The sequence below is a fragment of the Schistocerca cancellata genome, chromosome 5, assembly GCF_023864275.1.
Source record: "Schistocerca cancellata isolate TAMUIC-IGC-003103 chromosome 5, iqSchCanc2.1, whole genome shotgun sequence".
NCBI classification, from domain to species: Eukaryota; Metazoa; Arthropoda; class Insecta; order Orthoptera; family Acrididae; genus Schistocerca; species Schistocerca cancellata.
In genome coordinates, this window is record NC_064630.1 from 624,897,098 (window position 1) to 624,924,096 (window position 26,999).

The 26,999-nt window shown below is 38.7% G+C and overlaps 1 protein-coding gene across 2 annotated transcripts in view; it reads right to left on the minus strand.

The window, feature by feature from the left end:
* The window catches only part of LOC126187439 (RNA polymerase II-associated protein 1), a 266,874-nt gene that overhangs the window by 213,422 nt on the left and 26,453 nt on the right, over positions 1-26,999 (minus strand). For both annotated transcript variants that reach the window (XM_049928519.1, XM_049928518.1), the window contains exon 3: positions 9,002-9,117. In XM_049928519.1, coding sequence (XP_049784476.1) covers positions 9,002-9,117 — 116 coding nt within the window. The remainder of the gene's footprint in view (positions 1-9,001; positions 9,118-26,999) is intronic.

Genomic DNA, 26,999 nt, shown 5'->3' on the forward strand with positions numbered 1-26,999 from the left:
CTGGTAGCCTTGGCAGAGCCAATCATGACAAAACTCATCCATTTGGTGATAAAAATGTATGAGAGAGGCGAAATACTATCAGACTTCAAGAAGAATATAATAATCCAGATTCCAAGGAAAGCAGATGCTGACAGGTGTGAAAATTACCGAACTGTCAGTTTAATAAGTCACGGCTGCAAAATACTAACAGGAATCCTTTACAGAAGACTGGAGAAACTGTTAGAAGCCGACCTTGGGGAAGATCAGTTTGGATTCAGGAAAATATAGGAACACGCAAGCCAATAGCAACCCATGACCTCTCATAAAAAAAAGGTTAAGGAAAGGCAAACCTACATTTCTAGCATTTGTACACTTACAGAAAGCTTTTGACAATGTTGATGTCTTTCAAATTCTAATGGTAGCAGGGAGCGCTAGGCTATTTACAATTTGTACAGGAACCAGATGACAGTTGTAAGTGTCAAGAGGCACAAAAGGGAAGCAGTGGTTGAGAAGGAAGTGAGACAGGGTGGTAGCCTATCCCCGATGTTATTCAATCTGAATACTGAATAAGCAGTAAAGGAAACAAAAGAAAAATTTGGAATTAAAGTCCAGGGAGAAGAAATAAAAACTTTGAGGTTTGCCAATGACATTGTAATTCTATCAGAGACAGCAAAGGACTTGGAGGAGCAGTTGAACGGAATGGAAAGTGTCTTGAAAGGACAATATAAGATGAACACCAACAAAAGCAAAATGAAGATAATGGAATTTAGTCGAATAAAATCAGGTGATGCTGAGGGAATTAGATTAGGAAATGAGACACTTAAAGTAGTAAATGAGTTTTGCTATTTGGGAAGCAAAATAATAGATGATGGTTGAAGTAGGGAGGATATAAAATGTAGACTGGCAATGGCAAGAAAAGCGTTTCTTAAGAAGAGAAATTTCTTGACATCAAGTATAGATTTCAGTGTCAAGAAGACCTTTCTGAAAGTATTTGTATGGAGTATAGCCATGTAAAACATGAATGGTAAACAGTTTAGACAAGAAGAGAATAGCTTTTGAAATGTGGTGCTACAGAAGAATTCTGAAGATTAGATGGGCAGATCACATAACTAATGAAGAGGTACTGAACAGAACTGGGGAGAAGAGAAATTTGTGGTACAACCTGACTAGGAAGGGATCGGTTGGTAGGATACATTCTGAGGCATCGAGGGATCACCAATTTAGTACTGGAGGGTAGCTTGAGGGGTAAAAATTGTAGAGTGAGACCAAGAGATGAAGACAGTAAGCAGATTCAGAAGGATGTAGCTTACAGTAGTTACTCGGAGATGAAGAGATTTGCACAGGATAGAGTAGCATGGAGAGCTGCATCAAGCCAGTCTTTGGACTGAAGATCACAACAACACAACACAGGTATAATATATGTGCTTTGTGCCATTTAAGAATCTTGATCAGTGTGTACATTTCTTATGCTCTTGACACGTTCCACATCATAATGGTTACCGTGAGAGTGATCAATGGAACACATAACTAACTAACTAATCATAAGCGCTCTTGGTCAGCTCTGATGCTGTTGTTCTTTTACCAAAGTGCCACTCGATAATTCTGCGGAGTATATTTAGTTCCATTTTCCCGCAAGACACCACTAATCTCTTTCATGCACGTCTTGCCACAAGCTATTTCATGTGGAATGGCAGCTTCTACGAACAGCTTGAAAGCGTCACCATGGATAGCCCACTTATCCAGTGGTGGCCAACTTCTTCATGGAACATTCTGAAACACAGGTGGTGGATCTGACACCTTGTAAGCCAAAGGTGTTGTACAGGTACATCAGTGACACCTTTGTCGTGTGGAACTGTGATGAGGAACAATTTGGTGACTTCCTAAGATATCTGAACAGTCTCCATACCAACATAAAATTTACTACAGACCAACTTCTGCCCTTTCCAGATATGCTGGCTACAAGGGATAGTGAGAACCTGGGACACAGCATGTATCTAAAATCGAAGCACAAGCCAATACATGCACAAACTTTCACATAATCACTTGAGTCAGAAGATAGAGATGATTAACATATTTGTAATGAAAAGGAAAGTTGCTACTCACCATATAGCAGAGATGCTGAGTCGCACATAGGTGACTCAGCATCTCCCCTATATGGTGAGTAGCAAACTTTCCTTTTGGTTATATTGTTATATTCCATCCTGGATTTTCCACTGTTTGATTTAATATGCTTGTAACACACACAAGACAAATATGTGTGCTGCAGCAACTAGCTTGTGAAATGCAGCACCTGGAAAGCAATATGAGGAGCCATTCTGCCATACGTCCCCATAAAGGATATTTACAAACCAACAAAAATGATCAATGAGTGTTGCAGACTGGCAAAGGAAAAAGAAGCCGATTTGCAATGTTGGAAATATACCGCAGATGCTGTGCATGTGGAAAAGTCTATGTTGGAATGACTGGATAATCAGTCAACACCAAGATCACTGAACAGAAGCAGTATTGCAAGTTGGGGCAGGTGGAGAAATCAGCTGTGGCAGAGCATTTGCTATAATAAAATTCACTGACATGGAAGTTCTCACTGTGGAGAAGAGATATCATTCCCACTTGTTCAGAGATGCCATAGAACTCCAAAAACATGCCAATAGCTTTAACAAGAAACAAGAAAGTCTCAAGGTGAACAGATCCTGGATTTCAGTGCTGCAGCCAATGACCACTGCATGTCGCAAGAGAAGAATCGTGGTGGTAATGACCACATAAAAGCCCTCGAAGCTCTGAGAATGACATTCACCCACAATGGTGAAACATGAGAAAAATCGTCGAACAAATGTCAGTTGAAGAACCCGAGACAGAAGCCAACAGGCAATTTGCCAATAAAATATTGTCAGAAAAAGATAAGAATATTGTCACTTATGACAACTTATTGAGAATCAATTACAAAAAATGGTATTCATAATTTGTTTACTGCAAATGAATTTCAGTGGTACATACAGAACAGAGCATCGAGGCAGATGACATGAAATTGTTAGCTGTTGAACATTGAATTGAATTGAACTGAATTTTATTTGATCCTGTAAGATTACATTGTGTACAGTAAATGTACGTGTAATATAGGACATGTCAAAGTATTAACATTCTTTATCACTTATTTTTCTACACCTTTAGCTTACATTTTTACATCACTGATAATGAGTAACAATATATACAAATTTAATGGCATTAGTATTCTGTAACACTGTAAAACTCTTTTTCAATGAGATAGTCTTTAAATTTCTTTGGAAAGTCATTGTGAAGTACACTATCTTGCAGGGTTTTGGGCAGAATTCTTAGTAGTCTGATACCAGAGTACTGGGGTCCTTTTTCTAGCCCTGCCAGTCGGTGGGATATGCTCCGTACTTCATTCTTCTTTCTTGTATTGTGGGTGTGTACACTAGCATTTGTAATCCAGTCCTCACTACCTTTTGTGATGTACATTATTGTTTTGTATATATACAACGATGAAAAAGTTAAGATATCTAAATTCTTGAAACAGTTTCTGCATGTTTCAGAGGTCTTTCTTCTTAAAATGGTCCTAATTGCTTTTTTTCGTAATGTGAACACTCGTTTTGTCTCTTATTTGTTTGAGTTTCCCCACACAGTCACTCCATACTGTAAGTATGGTTCGAAAAGTCCATGATACACTGTACACAGAAGGTTCTTGTCTGAATACTGTGATAGCTGCATCATTAAGAATATGACAGAGCTCAGTTTCTTACAGACATTATTAATATGTTTTTTCCATTTCAGTTCATTATCCACAAGAATATCTAAGAATCTAGTGGATTCTACTTCTTCCAGCCTTGTTCCATCAACCTCTAAATCCATGTTTACAGCCTTTTCCTTGTTTTTAAACACTGCATACATAGTCTTTTTTAGATTTATAACCAGTTCATTTTCCAACAGCCATTGAGCTGTGACATTTGCAGATATGTATGCTCTTCTCTCAAGCTGTTCCATATTTTGGTTTGGTCACTATTTAGTATTGTCACGTCATCAGCATACAATAGTTTCTTTTCTTCCTCCTCAACACCTATATCATTAACAAATACATTAAATAACAATGGCCCCACTACCGAACCCTGCGGCACTCCATATTTGATGGATTTGGTTTCTGATTGGTACGTGCTTCCTAATGATACATACTGCTTGTGGTTGCACAAGTATGATTTTATCCATTCACCTGGTTGCCCCCGAATGCCATAGTTGCTTAATTTTTGTATCAGCATTTCATGGTCAATGGTGTCAAATGCCTTTGAACGATCCAGAAACATTGCAGAGACAACCTTTTTCTCATCTAAGGACTGTAAAATGTATTCTGTTAGACTGACAATTGCTGATTCTGTAGATTTACCCTTTCTGAAACCATGTTGTGAGGTCATGAGAATGTTATGTTTGTCCAAATAGTTAACTAATCTGGTATACATAAGCATTTCTAGGATTTTTGAGAAACCTGATATCAGTGAAACTGGTCTGTAGTTGTTGGGATCATCCTTACACCCTTTCTTGTACATGGCACTACCTTCGTTATCTTCAGTTTTTCTAGAAAAATTGCATCTCTGAAAGAACAGTTTGCTATGTTCAGCAGTGGTGTTATTATCTCCTCACATACCAGCTTTATTACATGATTTGATATTTCATCATCACCAGCTGATTTCTTGGACTTCAGTTTCTGTATAGTTTTCCGCAATTCATCTTCCGTGACTGGTCTTAAGAACATAGTACTGCATGATCTTTTTGGTACCTTAATACCCTTCTGTTTTTGACTATTTCTTTCCAATTTTAGGTTTTCTACTACACTGATATAGTTATTATTCAGTATGTTTGCTATTTCCATACCATCTGTGACCACTGTGTTGTCTACTTTAATTGACCTAATACCTTCTTCTTTGTTTGACCCATCTTTTTCCTTTCTTTCAGCATTGATTGCATTCCAAGCTGTCTTTGCCTTGTTTTTTGAGTTCGCTATAGTGGTGTCAATTGCCCTTGCTTTCACTTCTCTTATTGTTTTCCTATACTTATTTTTTAACATTTTATAGTATTCAGCTTCACCCATCCGTCTCACATCCTGAAGCTTCCTTCGCTGTTCTAGTATTTCACTGGTAATCCACTGTGTTTGATCTTGCTGCCTTTCTTGTCTCTTTACTTCGGGAAATGCTACATTAAAATGGTACTTAATTGTTGAAATAAATGCATCATATTTTTCATTTACACTCTGGGCCTGTAGGGTTTCATTCCAGGTTTCCTTACTTAACGTTGTTCTAAAGATGTTGATACTTTGTTCACTGATGATCCTAATTTCTTTGGTTGTTTGTTTTGGTTCTGATACTGTGTCATTACTTCTGCAAAAGCTGATTATTTGTCCATGATGATCAGATATTTCTGTCTGAACTACATGTGACTCATAGTTACACATATTAGTAATTATGTTGTCAATAATTTTCTCACTTTGTGAAGTCACTCTTGTTGGTGCAGTTATTGTCACTTTCATGTCATGCTGTATTAACAATTCTTCACAATCCTGTCTTATTTTTGTGTCTTTTCCCATGTCAATGTTGAAGTCTCCACATATAATAAGGTTTCTCTTCATATTCATTCTCAATAAGCTAGCAACTTTTTTTAGAAAGATACTAACATTGCCACATGGTGACCTGTACACACAAAACACTCTAAAATCCTCTGCCACTATACCAATAACTTCAAAGTCTTTTTCTCTAGCTGTGGGAAATGTAGCAGCTTCACTGTTTACATTCTTTGATAGAGTACCTGTGTTAATATATATACAAACGCCACCACCCTTATATTTAGATCTGCAGAAGTAACTAGCTAGTTTGTAGTCCTTTATTGCCACATTATGTATTTTACTTTCAGTTAGTCCATGTTCACTTATGCATAATATGTCTGGTCTTACTTCACTCAGGAGTACTTCTGCTTCTAATTTTTTGTTACCATAGTATTGAATATTTCGATGAAGTACTTTTATGTAATTTTTCTTTTGTTGGTTTACATGTTGTGAGCTGTATTCTGGGGCAAATTCTTTAGTATCATCTTTTTTTGTATGGTGCTTATATTTTTCTTTTCCAGCTGGAGTGTATGATTTTTCACCCCCTTCAGGCCATATTAGTTTCCCTTGCATCTAATGATTTTGCAGACATCTGCAAATATTCTGCTGAACGTTACAGACCCCAGTCTATTTAAATGCAAGCCATCCTTCGCTAGTGAGTTTTCACACAGGAATTTGTTTGGGTCTATAAAAATTGCCCCAAGACGATCACATTGTTCTTTAAGAGCACAGTTTATTTTGGCGATATATTTTTCACTCACCGACCTTCTGTTTATGATTCCGCTAAGTATCAGACGAGATCCTGCGTACATATTTCTTGCAGAATGAATCATGTTTCTTGTTTCACTTGACATTTCTTCCTCACTGCTGCTCCTTAAAGAATTTGTTCCAACATGTATAAACACCCGATTATAGTTATGTCTGGTTTCAGAATCTGGTTCTGTAGTATCTTGTCTTGCATTTACCATATTTTTAAAATGTTTACCGAGTTGATGCGTTCTAATACCAGGTCGTACGTCGATCTTGCAATTGGGGACAGCGATATTCTTCAGCAGCGAATCGCCAATTATTAAAAAGTCATTTTCCTTTTGTTGCGTATCTGTCGCCTTGTTTTTCCTTTTGCTGCATGTCACCACCTTCCATTTATATTTATCTTCCGGTTTTTGGCTTACTGAGTTTACCGAGACATCAACTGGAACGCCTGAAATGTTGTTTTTAAAGTACGATCGGTCATTCGTATTTTCGCGATCTTCTTGCTTTTCCGTTTGATGGCTTTTACACACACAGGACTTCTTTTCTTGTATTAATGTATCGTTTTCTTTCTTGATGGTTGAAAGTTCAGTTTTTAATGCCTCAATGTCACTTCGTAGTAACTTTATAATTTCGTTTTTTGTATCAACTGCACTTACAAGATCGGCCGTTTCGTCACGTAAACAACCGTGACATGTCCATGGAAAATCATCGCTGACGAACTTTAGATTTACTTTCGCGCACTTTTCGTGTAACCAGAAGTTGCATTTGATACACAGAATACCCTTCATCATACGCTTTTTACATTCTCTACACGAAGAACTGTTCATTTTTTCACTTTTTAACGAGAGAGAAGCGTCACTACCCTTTCCTATCGGTGTCAGAAGAGAGAAAGTAGTTGGAGGAACAAAGTAGTATACTACAAGTATACTACTTTATATATCATCCATGAAGCTAAGTCAAGTAAGAAATTTGGAATCCCATTATTGCAAATGGGGGTCTATTGTGCTATCACTTGTATCACTTCATTTAGATCTTCAGCAGCTCACCATCTGCCAGAGAATATGTAATAATCAGTGTAATGACATTACATGTATTAACAGTCAAATAAAAAAAAATCTGAATGTAATAATCAGTGTAATGGCATTACATGTATTAACAGTCAAATAAAAAAAAATCTGAATTTTAACTTCATACTGGAGGGGAATGGTAATCACTTTTTAACACATAAAATACCCACTTTTAACTGCATTTTTGAGAAATTTCAGAAACAGTGTCTAGCTCTTCATAAGAAATTTCTGCAAATGCTGTCAGAGGAAACTGAAAACACCAAAACAGTTGAAAACTTCTAGTACAAGAAAAGGAAAAATTACATCACTTATGTGCATTATATCACCTATAATTGAGTGTGACCTGTTTAAGTAGAAAAGGAAGCATGTTACTCCTGATGTGTATGTTAATTTGTATGAGGACTGGTATTTGTTTCTTACTACTTTTATTTCAGAGTCTTGTAGACTGTGGAGGATGGCAATGCACAACTGGAAGCAAGTTCCAATCACATCAAAATGTATACAGGAGTGCACTAAAATAGCATGCAGGGCAGTCTTTGGGCTGGAAGTTATGGCACAGCTGTCATACAATTGTAATTATGTGACTTTCACTTGCTCACAAAGACATAGGGATACTTGAGTTTAAAAACTCTTGCAGCTAATGGCATTTCTCTGGGACAGGGCTAAAAATGCTGAGAGAGCAGTTCAAAGATTTATACAGTATCATAATAGAAACCTCATAGCAACATACACTAAATGAAATGATATATGTAGTGTTCAAACAAAAAATTACTACAAGAGTATGATAAGTATGCATAAATTTAATGCAAAGATTTATCGAGTTAGAAATAATTTCTATATTTATTTGTATAACCCTCATATGTTTGGCAAAAAAAGTAGAAACTTCTTATTCTGTAATATATAAGTTCAATATTTTTCTTTTTTGTGATTAGGAAGTTTGCAGTTCAACTGAGCAGCTATTGCAGTTATTTATTTTTTACATTAATTGTTTTTATAATGCATCACCATAAATTCAAAACAAATGATTTCGTTCAAGTTGTGGGAAAATGTTAACAAAGATGAAAAGAAAAGCATTGTTGACACAATGAACTGAACATTTTTCTCAAAACAATAGTCATAACCAAATGATATCATTTGTATGTTATTACATACCATATGAAGATGGAAATCAAGCACTTACTTATAGAAAACACCAATTACAGTGTTTAAGAGCACAAGAAGAAACAATAGCAGACTCTCAGATGTTGTAAATACAAATTTATAATGCTAGACTTTAAGGACAAGCAGAGGACCCAGGTGGCATTCTGGATGACTACTACAAGTAAGATCAAAGCAAATATGTCAATTTGCCAGCCTGAACATAATGAGCCTAACAAATGACTAATCAAGAATGATACATCACATACAGGGCTTCACATAGTTTGCTATGTCAGTCTTACTTCTGTTATCTCCTCAAAAATTTCCTTTTCATCATTCCGCTCAACATCGACTCTCATACGATTCCATATTTTTTGTGAATAGTGTCTGCTACTTTCATCAGCTGTCTGTACATTTTTAATTTTAGCATCCATTCTTAGCTAATATCAAATTGCAGACTTACTGATTTATCCCTGTAGAAAACTTGTGGAAAGCCACTCTGTGATGTTGCTGTAGGTTGGACAATAGGAAAGTGTCCAACATTTTTCTCCTTTATTTCACCAAGCACAGATAGACTACCTGTAAGTAATAAACAAAGAATGATATAAGGAAATACCATAGCAATCAATTATTTCATGAACAACCTGTGCAAGCGATCCAAAAGATATTTAAACAATTGCAGTATACTATCTATGATCCATTGTAAATATTAACAGTTTGCATTTGCCACACACCTGAAGACAGGTGACACCTGTGACATTCCTGCTCTCAATGAAGACATATATTGATTAACAATTTTAGTTCAAAAATTTGTAACATTCTCATTGTATTACTGTGGTTTCTCAACCAATAAAAGGTTTTGGAGCAGGAAGCAATATATTAATGCTCAAATACATATAACGATGAATTGGAGGTGATGATAATTGTTGTTGTTTATATTAATACATCTTTCTTGTTCACTGTGGAAGAGTTGTGGTTAGCTTTGGATTATTCTATATTATTATGTGATTGTAAGGATCTTACTTTACAAATAATCTTCTGAAAACTAATTCCATAACATTCTTCATTTATCGGTATTTTTTCACTTTCACAAATCAACATGACTCTAACTTCAGCAACTGTCTAATAACAACCAACTCACTTTTAACAATTGAACTCTATGACCTAATCTCCGCTCTTATATAGTTTTCTGACAATGCATGGAATTTTCAGTATTATTACAATTATTACTTCAAGTCAATTACAGGGAAAGAAGATTTTTATAAATAATTTAACATATAACATCATGTTCAGCATAAAATAAAACAAGTGTTTTGTGAATTGCATGATTTTCTACACTAAATTTCATAAAATAAATCTGTTTAATAATTAATATTTAAAAATTTCAATTTTCATTAAAAATAAATTGATATTCTAAGTCCCTACAATAGTGGTGATTCCACTGCTAAAGCTTTATCATTTTACAAGAAACAATGTTTCAACACATACTGGATATTAGTACTGTGAAAACCATTTATATCTTGATCATATAGTTCCATCATCTTATAACAGCTATTAAATTATTTTCTTGTGTAGGTTCATTATTGTTCAAATGTTGTTATACAATGATTAGTCTAAGTTGAGACTTGAACAATATATGTATGTGTTTATGTATCAAAACTTCAGTGGATCGAGATGTTTACTGAGGGGTTGTATTGTATACTACTAAATATCTATTACATTGCACATCACACTTCTTGATTGTAATAGTGCTAGGTAGGAGAAACCACTGAACTAAATAATGAAGCGTTTACAGTGTCATATCACCAAATTTTGTCAGTCTGAAACAGAAGCAATACCAAAGATGGCTGCTTAGCTGTGGGCATGCAATGATTTTGAATAAGTTTTTATACAAGTCAAAATAAAACACGGTAACTGAAATTCATGTCATGTTGAACTAGTGTTAATGACATATTTCTACAATACCCAATTCTTATAAGTTTCATACAAAATAAGGATCAAGCAGGAATTGTGCCAACTATTTTCTCTTACATACAAATTATATAATCACAGTGTGATCCTGCATTCTAAAGAATATGCCATCTGGAGCACATAACAATATATCAATAATAGTAGAACAAGATATGGCTACTGAGATGGGACGTCTCTGGTTAGTTAGTAACCATACATTCTTCTTCTCTTCTCCTTTAGCCCTTAATGTGCCTTGTCCTCCTCAAGAACCTGCCTCAATACATTCGTGTTCTCTGCTTTTTTCTCCTCCATTCTCAGATCTCCTTTTTACCAAGATCTTCCAATACAATGTCCATCTATCTCATTCTTAGCTGGCCCTTCCTTCTGGTGGAATAAAATCTCTGTTTGATAATTTTTTTGGAGTGTCCAGTCCTCTGCATTAGTTCCCTGTGTCATAACCAGCATATTCTCTGTAATTTGACAAACTTAACTTTATCTTAACTTGTGTAAGTTACTGCAGTTCATTGTCATATTGCACTCTCCAACACTCTGTCTGTCTCACAGATTTTTCATTCAAATGGTTTTAGGTTGTTCATGTCCACCTTTGTCATAATCCGCATTTCTGATCCATATGTAACAACTGGTCATACAAGGATAAATCATACTTTTAACTTGGTTGTTTTTGTCTTCAAAGTCCACAAGTTGGCAAAACAGGGTTTATATACTAGTTGTATACTTTCTCTGACAAAGTGCCTCATATCATTTTCGGTGGTTAAAAGGTCAGCAAGATAACTGAAGCGGCTGCTATTTTTAAAATGTTTGTTGGAGACCTTCAGGTCATGTAATGTTTTCCTGGCCCTACAGTGGGACACTATTAGATATTCTGCCTTATTTTCACCTACAGTGAATCTATTTTTTGTTCCTTCTTCTCCCATTGCTTCATACATTTTTTTAAGGATGTTTACGTCTCTTGCCACAATTGAATATCAGCTACATGTAATCATATCTGACTGGATTGCATTATTATTGTCTCTCTCTTGCTTATTTTTACTATCACACTACACAGCATGAAGTTAAACAAAACTGCATAGAGATCATCATACTGCTTCATTTCACCTGTGAAATTTAACCTGTTACATATAAACAGAATGTTTCACCGACAACAAATGTAATATTAGTATTGTATCACCTATTTGCAATACTTATCGTGTATTTCAGGAGGAGTGACTGATCAAAAGCTAGTGCACTTTCCTTTCCTGATCTATTAAATTCATTCATTGATCACATACTGAAGAACCTCCTGGGATGTGCCTCAAGCCAAGATGTACATTTATAAAACCTAAGGGCACCACAGAAACTTAACCAGTACACTGTATTTATAATAAACTGCCATGTACTGCTTATTACTATTTGTGCTAACAAGTCTACATCCACAATCAGCAAATCACTGTTAAGTGCATGGCAGAAGATACCTCTCATTGCACAGTTATTAGGGCTTCCTAGTGTTTCATGTATGACACATGGGAATAATAATTGTTTGAATGCCTCTGTGCACACTGTAATTAATCTAATCACATCCCCATGATCCCTATGGAAGCTATACAAAGGGATTGTAGCATACTTCAAAATTTATCTTTTAAAGCTGATTCTCGAAACTCTGTAAGTAGGCTATCTTGAGATAGATTGTGTCTATTTTCAGGTGTCTGTCAGTTCATTTTCTTCAGCATCTCTGTGACACTCTTCCATGGATCGAACAAACCAGTGACCATTTTGGCTGCCCTCTTCTGCATATATTCAATATTCCCTATCAGTCCTACTTGATATGGGTCCCATATACTCGAGCAACATTCTAAGATGGTTTGCACAAGCATTTTGTAAGCAATATCCATTTTAGATTGATTGTACTTACCTAGCATTCTACTAATAAACCGAAGTCTGCCACCTGCTTTATATAGAAATAAATCTACTGGGATGTTCCCTGGTGTACTGGATGAGTAGTGCTCAGAGGGGGATTTCATGTATTAATTCTAATGCTGATGTGTACTAGTCTGTAATTACTATCTTGCTCATCTGGACTATATCTCCACTCTTCTTATCTTCTTGTTTGTTCTAGGAACTTGACGAAAGGATGTGGGTTTTAAGGGAGAGGGTAAGGAGTCATTCCAGTCCCGGGAGCGGAAAGACTTACCTTAGGGGGAAAAAAGGACGGGTATACACTCGCACACACACGGGATATGTGTGGATGGATATGTGTGTGTGTGTGTGCGAGTGTATACCCGTCCTTTTTTCCCCCTAAGGTAAGTCTTTCCGCTCCCGGGACTGGAATGACTCCTTACCCTCTCCCTTAAAACCCACAACCTTTCGTCTTTCCCTCTCCTTCCCTCTTTCCTGATGAGGCAACAGTTTGTTGCGAAAGCTTGAATTTTGTGTGTATGTTTGTGTTCGTTTGTGTGTCTGTCGACCTGCCAGCACTTTCATTTGGTAAGTCATTTGGTCATTTGGTAAGTCACATCATCTTTGTTTTTAGGTATATATATCGCTGGCAGGTCGATAGACACACAAACAAACACAAACATACACACAAAATTCTAGCTTTCGCAACCAACGGTTGCCTCGTCAGGAAAGAGGGAAGGAGAGGGAAAGACCACCTCCTCTTCCTCAAAATCACCCTCTCCTAACCTTCCAGGAATTTCTGACTTCCAGCCTTGCCTCTCAATCCTTCTTAAAAAACCTTAATCCTACTCCCAACATCACCACTGCTGAAGCCCAGGCTATCCGTGATCTGAAGGCTGACCAATCCATCGTCATTCTTCCGGCGGACAAGGGTTCCACGACTGTGGTACTTGATCGTCGGAAGTATGTGACTGAGGGACTGCGTCAGCTTTCAGACAACACCACTTACAAAGTTTGCCAAGGTAATCCCATTCCTGATGTCCAGGCGGAGCTTCAAGGAATCCTCAGAACCTTAGGCCCCCTACAAAACCTTTCACCTGACTCCATCAACCTCCTGACCCCACCAAAACCCCGCACCCCTACCTTCTACCTTCTTCCCAAAATTCACAAACCCAATCATCCCGGCCGTCCCATTGTATCTGGTTACCAAGCCCCCACAGAACGCATCTCTGCCTACGTAGATCAACACCTTCAACCCATTACATGCAGTCTCCCATCCTTCATCAAAGACACCAACCACTTTCTCGAACGCCTGGAATCCCTACCCAGTCTGTTACCCCCGGAAACCATCCTTGTAACCATTGATGCCACTTCCTTATACACAAATATTCCGCATGTCCAGGGCCTCGCTGCAATGGAGCACTTCCTTTCACGCCGATCACCTGCTGCCCTACCTAAAACCTCTTTCCTCATTACCTTAGCCAGCTTCATCCTGACCCACAACTTCTTCACTTTTGAAGGCCAGACATACCAACAATTACAGGGAACAGCCATGGGTACCAGGATGGCCCCCTCGTACGCCAACCTATTCATGGGTCGCTTAGAGGAAGCCTTCTTGGTTACCCAGGCCTGCCAACCCAAAGTTTGGTACAGATTTATTGATGACATTTTCATGATCTGGACTCACAGTGAAGAAGAACTCCAGAATTTCCTCTCCAACCTCAACTCCTTTGGTTCCATCAGATTCACCTGGTCCTACTCTAAATCCCATGCCACTTTCCTTGACGTTGACCTCCACCTATCCAATGGCCAGCTTCACACGTCCGTCCACATCAAACCCACCAACAAGCAACAGTACCTCCATTATGACAGCTGCCACCCATTCCACATCAAACGGTCCCTTCCCTACAGCCTAGGTCTTCGTGGCAAACGAATCTGCTCCAGTCCGGAATCCTTGAACCATTACACCAACAACCTGAAAACAGCTTTTGCATCCCGTAACTACCCTCCCGACCTGGTACAGAAGCAAATAACCAGAGCCACTTCCTCATCTCCTCAAACCCGGAACCTTCCACAGAAGAACCCCAAAAGTGCCCCACTTGTGACAGGATACTTTCCGGGACTGGATCAGATTCTGAATGTGGCTCTCCAGCAGGGATACGACTTCCTCAAATCCTGCCCTGAAATGAGATCCATACTTCATGAAATCCTCCCCACTCCACCAAGAGTGTCTTTCCACCGTCCACCTAACCTTCGTAACCTCTTAGTTCATCCCTATGAAATCCCCAAACCACCTTCCCTACCCTCTGGCTCCTACCCCTGTAACCGCCCCCGGTGTAAAACCTGTCCCATGCACCCTCCTACCACCACCTATTCCAGTCCTGTAACCCGGAAGGTGTACACGATCAAAGGCAGAGCCACGTGTGAAAGCACCCACGTGATTTACCAACTGACCTGCCTACACTGTGAAGCATTCTATGTGGGAATGACCAGCAACAAACTGTCCATTCGCATGAATGGACACAGGCAGACAGTGTTTGTTGGTAATGAGGATCACCCTGTGGCTAAACATGCCTTGGTGCACAGCCAGCACATCTTGGCACAGTGTTACACTGTCCGGGTTATCTGGATACTTCCCACTAACACCAACCTGTCAGAACTCCGGAGATGGGAACTTGCCCTTCAGCATATCCTCTCTTCTCGCTATCCGCCAGGCCTCAATCTCCGCTAATTTCTAATTTCAATTTGCCACCGCTCATACCTCACCTGTCTTTCATCTTTGCCTCTGTACTTCCGCCCCGACTGACATCTCTGCCCAAACTCTTTGCCTTTACAAATGTCTGCTTGTGTCTGTGTATATGCGGGTGGATATGTGTGTGTGTGTGCGCGAGTGTATACCTGTCCTTTTTTCCCCCTAAGGTAAGTCTTTCCGCTCCCGGGATTGGAATGACTCCTTACCCTCTCCCTTAAAACCCAAATCCTTTTGTCTTTCCCTCTTTCCTGACGAGGCAACCGTTGGTTGCGAAAGCTAGAATTTTGTGTGTATGTTTGTCTTTGTTTGTGTGTCTATCGACCTGCCAGCGCTTTTGTTTGGTAAGTCTCATCATCTTTCTTTTTAGATATATTTTTCCCACGTGGAATGTTTCCCTCTATATATATATATATATATATATATATATATATATATATATATATTTTTTTTTTTTTTTCTTCCAGCTCATACAATGTTGAAACATCCCATAAAATAACTGTGTGCCATTGTATTTTGTAATTACATCAATTAATACAAACTGATAGACATTTCAATGCCAACTATCTATCAGACTGACTCTCTTCTCTTTCTTTCATGATGCAGTCCACTCTAATGATGTGCACTATTCTACAGAGTGCAGCATGTCTTCGAGGCAGGTCGTAGCTACACGGAGCAATTGCCAAACCAGCAGGTGCCACAAAAATGCATGACTACACTGCCAGTATTTCCCCATCTTGCAGAAATGCTCCTTCCTTCTAAACTCAGGTACATGTACAAATAATACAAAATCTCCACACAACACATGTGTTAAACTTACTGAACCAACTAACAAAAACTAACTGCTTGGTTGGCAATCATTATTCATTGATACTATAAACAATGTACACTACACCACTTTAGCAAAGTGGTATGTCACACGAATGATGGCACCTTGAACAGGTAACATTTACAACAGAATAACAATACTATAGCCAAAAACTCTATGCAGAATTACAAGTTAAACATTAATCCCTTATTCCTACTAGACATACATTTCTTTACAGTTCAACAAATAACACTTTAAATCATGAACATAATCCATTTGTACTAAGTAACAATTCAGATAAATTCATTTCAGATCTTTTCCTTGTACAGGGTGTTTATAAATGAATAGAGGGGTTTTAACGCTTTATAATATTTATTATATTAAACTTACAGTTATAAATGATATGTCATATGAAAGAGCAACTCAAACATTTTTACCAAGAACCTTATAAATGTTCAATGTGAGTGTGAAGTGCGCGATTGGTTGAACTTCACTGTACCCAAGCGACAGATAGGCCGCAAGGGGCCCAATGACAGGGCTTGCTTTGCATGGCCTCCATGTGCACCCGACCCAACACCATGCGATTTCTTCTTTTGGGGCTTCAACAAAGATCATGTGTACATGCCTCCACTACCAGCAGACCTCCCTGAATTAAGAAACCAGATTGAAGCAGCTGTTGCTACAATCACTGAAGACACACTTATCAACATTTGGGAAGAACTCGGCTATAGACTTGATGTGTGCCGTGTGACAAATGGTGCTCACATTGAACATTTATAAGGTTCTTGGTAAAAATTTTTGAGTTGCTCTTTCATTCGACATATCATTTATAATTGTAAGTTTAATATAATAAATATTATAAAGTGTTAAAACCCTTATATTCATTTATAAACACCCTGTATTTCAAATTATGAATGCCAACGCTCCAAGTTATCTGATTCTAATTACATAGTTTATATCCCAAACTCATAAAAGCTTGCTATACCACTGTCACTGGGCTCTTTGGTTACAATCAATATCAGTACTTTTATCAAATGTTCATATTTTTGAAATCACTACAATTTGTTACTTAAATTAAATTGTTGCAATGATTTCAACTTGCATCAATTGCATACAGTTTATATATTTTGATATGTGGTGAAACAAAGTATAGCAAGAATGGGCAAACCAATTGCTTTTCTAACTGCATAGAGTTGTCATTAACTTTCATGTTAAGTCAACCTCCTTCGGTAACCACAGGAGCAGGCACTACACCTCTGGCAATACTCCGAACACAGGGTTTGGTGTAGAGATTACAAGAGGGTTTGCTGTGATGGAAATTACTGATTATACAAAAGTGAGAGGATTGGCTTGGTGCTCCAAGTGGAGAAGAAAGAAGGAAAACGAAGTCTAGGGATATTAAAACATGAGAAAGAAAGAAGACAGGCCCCAAAGACTGATACCCACCCCACCCAAAGGATCACACCAAGGGAAGATCTATACCAGTGGGTCAGAGAATGAAAATGACTGCCAATTCTACAGCCATTCTACGGCTTCTCCTCACCAGGCCTCAAAAAGCAGTTTCTAACACTGTAGTGTCGACACTTAGTGGAAAGGGTAGTGACATGATACAGTAATCACCATTTGATCAGTAAACTAAACTGTAGTATATCGGCAATAGGCAGCATACGTCTGCTGCCAGCCCAATGTTTCTACCAAGTAGAGATGCCTACTCGCCGCCCATAAGTAAGTGTCTCTCCTTCGACGACTGTGTATTCGTAGAAGACAGGCACCACATGCTGTGACACTGTGCTGTGTACTAACAATATGTTTATCCACTGCTTGTTCCAGGTTTCACAAGGGGCACCAGCTATGCTTTGAGGTAGCATGTGCACAAGGAAAATGGTGGCACTGCTACCAAAGAACAAACACCAACCACACTTCACATGGGTGAAAACATACTTCTGCCTGCTGGGTACAGCACCTCCAGCAGGCCAACTCAAGTTCGGGTTCCAGTTCGAGTGCAGTCTGAGTTCCAATAGTGCAATGCAATAGCCACGACAAGCCAGAACACTCCATTCTGCTTTGCTGCAGTGTCACGCCTACACTACTCCACAGTGAGCAGACCCTCATTGGACACTGCCCTACAGCAATACGGGATGACGCTTCTCACAGATCTGTTATCACGCAAATAAACCTTGAGTTTGTTTTTTCACGGGTTCATGAATGATCTTTCAGTTGCAGTTTTCGAGCCAAGTCATTGTGAATCTGTGCAGTTAACAAAATGTCCTGTATTACAACTTGAGAATGATCTTTTAACACATCTGGTTGTTAGTTTGTTTGCTGAAGAAGCATTCTGTTTTTCTCACTGGTTGAGAGGTTTTCAAACAAATGGATTTTCCCTTATGTGTCACTTTGTTTTAGTGGAGCAGAGCATTCCTGTTTTTGGTGCTGTCACAGTCTCTACTCAGTGGTGTTAATCACATTCTGTGAATCTTCCAATGGTATCTGTGTGTCACACTGGCTGTCTTCCGTTCATGTTTTGTTACCAAAGATATTTTGAAGTTGATGCTGTTGCTCTGTATTATTTTCAGTGGTTATTTAGTGCCTTTTTCATACTTCTGTGACAGTTCAAGTCCTAAGACTAGCAATGTATTTTGCCTTCAGTTTTGAGTGTCCTTTTACATTATCAAGTCTGTCCCATTGCCAGAGATGTCTTTATCTCACATCGTTTAGTTACAGGAGCAACAAATTCAGAAACTGCGTTTTGTCTAATACATCTGTGTCTCAGTGTGTGGCTCCCACATCTGTGCTGACTTTTTATGTGTTTGATGGTCAGAAAGAAAACTGTTACCTGTATCGTCAACCGTTGGAGTTGCATTTTACAGCCTATGGCATCAAAGGTCCACAACAAACTGCTAATTTTCTCGCCAGTGCTGGTGCACCAATTTTTTTCACCTATGTTGCAAGTTTTTCCATGACTTGCACCCAGTGGAAACTGACTATGAACTGCTAGTGGAATGGTTCAATGTGCATTTTCATTTTGTCAGTCACCTTCGGTCAAGCAATACACATACTATGTCCTTGGCTAATGTCAGTCTTTCTCACAGTATTTGAGTGAGATTGTCTCTGACCAGAGTACAGACAGAGCATCCAGGTTTTGTGGGTGTGTGGCAAGTTGGACCCCCTTCAGTCAGTTTGTTTATATTGTTGTTGTCACGCCATGCGACACTCCGTGTCTTATTCTCTGAGACCTATGGCAGTACCGCCACTCTTCGCGCAGCCCTTGCCTGTGACGCCACTGGACACCGACTCTCTTGGCAGTGGTTGCGACAGTCCAGTTGACACCGACCCTGTCATGGCCGGCCCTCACAGTGTCACTCCTGTCAATGGCAGCCCTGTTACAGCTGTCAGCGTCAGGCATATCTGTGATGACACCAGCCCTGTCGTCAGTCTGCATTTCTTCAGTCCTGTCACAGCTGGCCCTAATGTCCTCGTCAAGCCTGTCAGCAATGGCAACAGCCCTGTTGTCAACTCATCTGTTGGCGGCCCTGTCCTCTGGCTGGTCCTCATGTTGTTGACCATTCTGTCAACACTGCTGCCAGCCACCTCGTCCATCCTGTTGCCGATGGCCTACCCCAGCTGGCTTTGCTGTCATCGCCAAGTCTGTCTACGATGACGTCAGTCCTGTTGTTCATCTGTCTGCCACCATCTCTGTCCTGGCCAACTCTCATGCCGTTACCGGCCCTGTTCCTGCTGGCCCTCCTGCAGTTGTCTGTCCTGTTGGGGCAGACACCAGCTGTTTTGTCAGCTTGTTCAATGTCAGCTTTGCTGTGGGGTCCTCTCGCAGCCACTGCTGCTGCCACCACCACTGCTGCCATCCTCGTGGCCTGCCCAGTCATTCCCGAGTATCACCATGGCCACTCCTGTTGTTATTGTTGCTGCTAGAGCTGCTGCAGCCCCTGCCACCAGTTTCCTGACTTTAACTGGCGTCACTGATCCTGTGATGCATTCTGCCAGGCCCTGGGTTATGCCTTCTTGAAAGTTTCACTGCAAGAGCCACTGACGTCCAGCCCTTTCCTGTCACGACCAATTGATGGACAGCCGTTCCCCTACAAGTAAATGACATGCTTGTTTATTGGATCATTTCTCTGATTTTAATTGGCGGTTCAGTTCTGTATTTTTATACAAATAGTGTTGAGCTATTTGACGTTGTTCTGCAATGTTTATGCACTTGTTACATTCTTGTGTACCAGATATCACAGTCCTACACCCCTTGCTCACTAGTCTTCTTTATTGTGTCTTGTACTCAGATGTTTCTGTCATTTCAAGAATTCTAGTTTTGCATATTGCTTTTGGTTCTGTCCAATGCTTTGGACTTGGATACCAGTTGTTTGTCATTTATTTGAAGTGTTTCTGGAGATTGCTGCCGGTGGCGAAACAAGGTCGTGGGAGATGGTTCGTCACTGGTGTTAGGATGTGTGGTGGAACAATGTCAAGGGAGACACAGGTCACTACTGATAGCTCCAGTCGTATGCTCACATCATTTGCCTAGTCCTGCACCTCCTCGTCAGGTTCCGCCACCTCATGTGGCTCCTGTGCCTTCACTGGATCTTGCGCCATCTCCCATTTGAGTCCACTCACTGCAACTCTAAGTGCCTCCACAACAGGATCATCCTGCCCAGCCATTCATGCCCCCTCTCATAAGCTGCGCCATATGCAGATTCGCCACAACATAGTAGCCATGGCCTGCCTCCTTCGTGATGGCTTCACCATCTCTTTCACAAGAGGGAAAGGGTGTTTTACATTAGCAGTAGACTGCATATGCCAGTAGCCAGCCTGTCATTTCTAATGTGCAGAGTTGCCTACTCATCAGATACAAGTGTCTCTCTCCAGACAACTGTGTGTACACACAAGACGGGCACCATATGTCACGACATTGTGCTGTATAGAAACAGTATGTTTATAGGGCATTTGTTCCAGTCTCAACCAGAGAGCACCAGCTACGCTTCGGAGGAGCATGCACATCAGGAAACCAGTATCAGGAACACAGTCCGCACATGATGTGGATGGAATTATACTTCGCCTGCTGGTTACATAAGACCAGACACTGCCCCCAGCAGTCCAGTATGAGTTGGGGTTCCAGTTCAAATACAGTCCAACTTCCAGTGTAGTGCAGTGCAATCACCGAAACAAGCCAGTACGTTCCCTGTGCTTCACTTCGTCACTGTGCCTAAGCTAATCCATTCTGCATGGTCCCTCACAGGACACTGCCTTGTAGCCATACAATATTCTGCCAGTAAACTTCGTGTTTATTATTTCAATAAATCATGAATTATCTTTCAATTACTGTTTTCAGGATAATTCATTGTGAATTTGTGCAGTTAATAAAGTGTTATGTATTGCAACTCGAGGATCATTTATTAACATAGCAAGCAATCAATTATAAAGTGAAGGATAGAAAATAGGTAGTTAAATGGAACAATTACATGACCTAATTTAACCAAACTTCCCCTAAAAATGCTTATAAGCACAATCATGTAATTCCACATATCCATAAAAGATACAAACTTTGCCTGTATCAAACATTTAACAAATAGGTTTCTTATTCATGGTAAAAAAATAAAAATAAAAATAAAATAAAAAATAAATTAAAAAATAAAAAAAGCTATGATCAAAAACCTGGTACCCTTTTATTGTTGAACCCAACTTTTTCAGGAATGTTCCAGGATACAGAACAGCATGCAATGGTAATTTTGCTATATGGCTTAGCCATTTAATTACAGGAGTCACATGTTCAGAACAACTTGCAACTCTTTTGTTCCTGTAAGCCTTTCAATTATGTACTGAATATTCTTTGCACATTGTTATTTACAACTCTCAAACACTTGTCCTTGTTATTCAAAATCATGAAAATTATCTGGAAATTGGGCTACACATTCGGGTAAGTTTTTCCACCTTACAACTTTGGAGTAAGCCTCAATTTCAAGAGCATCCTTCCACTATAAAAACTGTCCAATATACCTCACACCACAGAAAGATAACTCCCCAATAATAATTTACTCTGAATATCCCTATTTATTTTAGCACCAGATATAGGCTGGATGTTAGCTAATTTCTTATATCTATATGAGGGCATCTACCCATCTCCCTGTGAAACATAAAAAGGGTGATGTTTAGCCGCATTAAAAATTCTCTTATGCTGGTTTTTAACTTGTGTGCTAAGCAGTGCTTGTTCGATTTATGAACTGTACTCTCTATTTTGGTTACCAATACATTTTGGCATCCTCTATTTATGGTTAACCAAAACAGCAACAAATAAAGTCTCCAATTGCAATGCTTTTTGAAAGTGTAGGAAGGTTGCAGAACAATTGTGAAAAAGTAGCTTCAGTTTTGTTTTAATAATTTGTACCATGTAGTCTCTGAGACAGTATTGACTCATATGTACATTCCAGTATCTGAAAATTACAATTGTGTTATTTTCTAGGTGGGATGCAGTTGGCATTTTATTTGTATATTTAGTTCATGCAAATCAGCTGTGACAAAGCATTCGCACTGGTAACATATCTGTTTCAACAGTGAGCCGCCCCCCCCCCCTTCTCTCTCTCTCTCTCTCTCTCTCTCTCTCTCTCTCTCTCTCTCTCTCCTCTCCCTCTCCCCCCCCCCCCTCCCTCCTTTTGTTGGATAGTTTAACTGCGTGTACTGATGTAGTTATATTATTTCTTCCTTTATCAAAATTAAAATCTATATTATTTGTACACTTGGCACATATTACCTTGTATGCTAGTTACTGCCTTTGTTGTAATCCCCACACGACGAGTAATAGTTTTATAGCCTCTGCCCGTATTAATAAAAAGAAATTATCTTGATGTTTCAATCATTCATTTAAGACTTTTAAGTGGTCTTTGCAAATTAATGTTCTCTATTATAGTAAAAGGTATGCATAACTTAAGAGAAACTGTCTTATCTACAATGTATTTTGCCAAACATTTATTTGTTTGGCTAATAATGAGAGCAGACATTTCTGTATCATATCGATGTTCTACAGTGCCTTTTGTTTTCCATCAGACAGGTGTACCAGAAAGACTGCTTTGGGGTGCGGGTGTACCAGCTACTTTATACGGCCCTCACATCAGTGAAAGAATTTACTAGTTTTCCTCTTTCTATCTGAACTTGGCTGGTATGCTTGTACTAACACTGTAGGTTAAAATTCAGTGCTATTACTTTTTCATTATGTCCTTGCATGCTGTGTCGGGTTCACTTTCTCAACTACTCATCGCCACACTGCTTTACGTTGTCCTTGTCTACTTTTTTCCTTCCTCCCAAGTGAAAAACTTTAGCAGGTGTTCACCAATGAACATTTTATTTAATACTTCCATTGGGGGCAATGCCGTGGACAAGTGTGTTAATTCATTTAAAATAATTTGAAATTCTGGTATTAACAGAGCCCAGGTGGTATAATATGTTCAGTATGACCTGCCAATCTCTTTCATCCTCCTTTCCAAGCAGGTTGGACTGTGGGTGGTATTTTGAAATAGTGACATGTCTTATATCCTCCCTCACTAAACATTCTTCAGTCATTACTTACTAATTGAATATCCTCTTAAGAAATGGATGATGTTGGGAGTGTGATGGTGAGAGTGTTGGATGACTTTATTGGACATAGCTTCACACATGTTGACCATCATTCTAATAAAACCAGTCTACATGCAACTCCACATCTATCCTTTGGCAAAGGCCCATGAAAATCTGCAGCCATTAAATCATGTAATATTTTAGATATAACTGGGTACAACATATATGCTACATGATTACTATCTTCACCTTTCTGGTTTAAGTTACACATCTGCAAGAACCTCTTAGCAATGCGACCTAAGTTTTTACAATAATAAAATTATTTAATCATATGTATAAGGCACTTCCATACACTGATGTGCTCATATCCCTTATGTACGAAACAAATTAGGTCTTCCACAGCAGTCCACAGAATATATAATTCCAATACTCTAAATCATCCCTCAATCTCCAAAACACATCTTGATAACATTGTTGTAATTAAACTTTTGCTAGTTGAGCCAGTGGCCAGTGTAGACAAAAAACTATTTACCGTATGGGTACCCAACTTTATACGAATGATGTTCTAACTGTACGCTGCAGGATTTGCATTATTAGTAGTTTTTTCATCATGACTTTCCATTAGGTGCTGGTAATAGTATGGTGATGTAAAGTTGAAACACAAGCCACAGTGTGGATTACAGTTGCACACAGTCAACATGGGTCTGACAAGGCGAGCAGGGCTTTACTAGCAAATCTATTTTATTAACAACAACAATAGTGCTGCTGCTCTTCATGAGTATCAACCAGTAAATAACTGGCACTTTGGAAAAGTAAATAACTGACGCTTTGGAAATTGCTCCAGAGAGAGGTCTACAGCCAAGTGCACCACAAACTGTTGAAGAAACTACTGTTGCCATGGCTGAGAATACTGGACTCAATGTGCAATCTTCAAGCAGTGCACCAGCTATGTCATGACATCACAACATTACATGTTCCACCATTCAAAAAGTGCTCTGATATGGTTCCAGGCTGTCATGGATGAAGAGGGTCATCAGATTCAGCAATATTTGTAACCTGGAATATGAACATGGTACACAATTAACAAATGCTACTGTCTCTCGAGGAAATTAAAATATGTTTCTTTCAATAGTTTATTCATTATTTATCTTCTGTGTGTCCTTGAAAATGTTTCCACATAGTTTCACTGTCCTATGATCACTCATTTTTCATAGGGCCCTCTCAAGTACTGAAAGTTTAATTGTAACAACTTACACTTGTCCTCCTCATCTCTGGATAGTGTACCTTGTTCAAATCAGATAAATAAGTCAATAAATTCATTATGTTATTCTTCCTTCTTTTATTTTTCTTGCTAAAATACATACTTCATTACCTGTGTAACTTATTGACAGAAAATTAATTATGAATATAGCCCCACAACATTCTGCTTGGGTCATTACATTCATACCTAATAGTAATCTGCTTAAAGCATCCAGCAATACATTCTGTGAGCCCTTCACACAATTTATTTTTATTTAAAATTCTTGTAAAAACATGATCCACTGCATTAATCTGCTATGCACTTCTCTGCTGTCCACCAGGAAAGGTAGTGCTTGGCGATCTTTGTATACTATGATTCTTGATCCACAAATAATCGTTCAAGCCTTTTGCAAACTCCAATACTATTTTGCAAATAATTCTTTTTTTATAGCTGTGTAATTTAGCTTGTGCTTAATGTTACTTCCAGTGGCAAACCCGGGGGGTGAGTATTTTCCCCTTTTTCAGGGTCCCACTCCCCTTGGAACAATTCTGCCCCGAGACAATATTTGGATGCACCTGTGGTCAAGTTTGATGCATAGTGGGTTGAACTAAAATTTTCCAATTTACTTAGGCTTGTTTTATGTTATTAAATGCTTCCACTGATCCATCATACAGGCCCATCTGGATCACTACTTCATGAGGCCTAGGAGGTGCAGGTCCTTTACTGATTGTCCTTTTATACATTGCCTGCCAAATTCTGTCTGCTCTAAGAACAAATGTAACTGCTTTATGTTATGTATGACTTACCTTCAAACAAGAAGGCCATATATGATCTAGATTTCATGAACAGGGGTACCTGCCAGTATCCAGTTATGAGATTCACTGAACTGAAAAACTGAACTTGTTCAAACCATAATAACATTGTCTCAGTAGTTGCTGATCGATCTCTTTCAATTTCAATAAGTCAGTTTAAAGTCTCACATCTAATACTAAGCATAATCCACCTGTCGATTTTCTAATATTAATAATGGGTTATTATACATAGTAGTGCTATGTTCAATGACAGCATTTTCAATCATCTTGTACATTTCTTCAGGGACAGTTGCTAACAGACTCATAGGAACACTGTGATGTAAAAAAAAAGTAAGCTTCTCTTGTCTTACTTTAAAACTACAAATATAATCACCACTTACCCCTGGATTATCTGAAAAGACCTCTTTATACTTGAGTAATATTTCACATAATATTTCTTTTTGCTCTTTTGGTAATATACAGGATTTGTGATTTCACTAATATACTTTTAATTAACTCTTCCTCAATCACAGATTGGTCATACACTGCTATTGCCTTCACTAATAAATGAATATGAGCTAGCTGCTGTAATTCGAGTTTAAAAGAGAGTGCACAGTTCTTAAATTACAGTTTATAAGATTTACTGTATGTCCCATGATACTGTTTTCATATTAAAATTCAAAGAAGCTTTAGAGTTCAATAACCAATACAATCTAGGAATATGTCTAAATCTAAATTAGACATCACTAATAAAGTTTGATTTAGTGCACAACTGTTAATTATTACTGGCAATCATGTTTCCCTCTCCCTTACTGCCTGTGATACCTGCTACTTACACTTCCTTTACAGGAAGTCAAGGACACACATCCTTACATTGTAGTATCAACATTAACTCGTGTCATTAGTTTCCAAATCTAAATGAATTTCTACATCTGTTTCAAAAACTCCCCCAAGAACTACAGATTTAAGTAGTTCCTTCTGCTCTAATAGTCCTCCCCCAACAACCATTCTCACATAAAAACTGGGCACATTACTGCTACCAGCTTCTCAGTGTGTGGGCATATGCTTGCACTGTCACATCCTGAAGCTTGGCTCCTGCTCCAGAATGATCACTGTTTACCACTGCCTGTACTGGAACTAGTCTAGCCTTTTGCTTGCTTCTGCATATCCTGATTTTTTACATTAGAAGGAAGAAACACTTGTGACTGATTCTTTCTCTGGTCATTTATGCTATTAGTATTTTGCTTTCTTGCCTTACAGAGTTTACTTTCAATCATCCACAGAAATCAAGAAGGTCCCTTTCTGATTATCAAATGAATGATTTTTCCTAATCTCATTCTCATAAGATCTCTTCTTATTAAATTCCTGTTTCATTTTGGTAAGTTCCCCCAAAGTTTCTGAAATTCTCCTTCAGTTCGACTTATCTGTGCTGTGGATTGAAGTGTACTGATGGATGACTTGATTCTGTCCTGTACT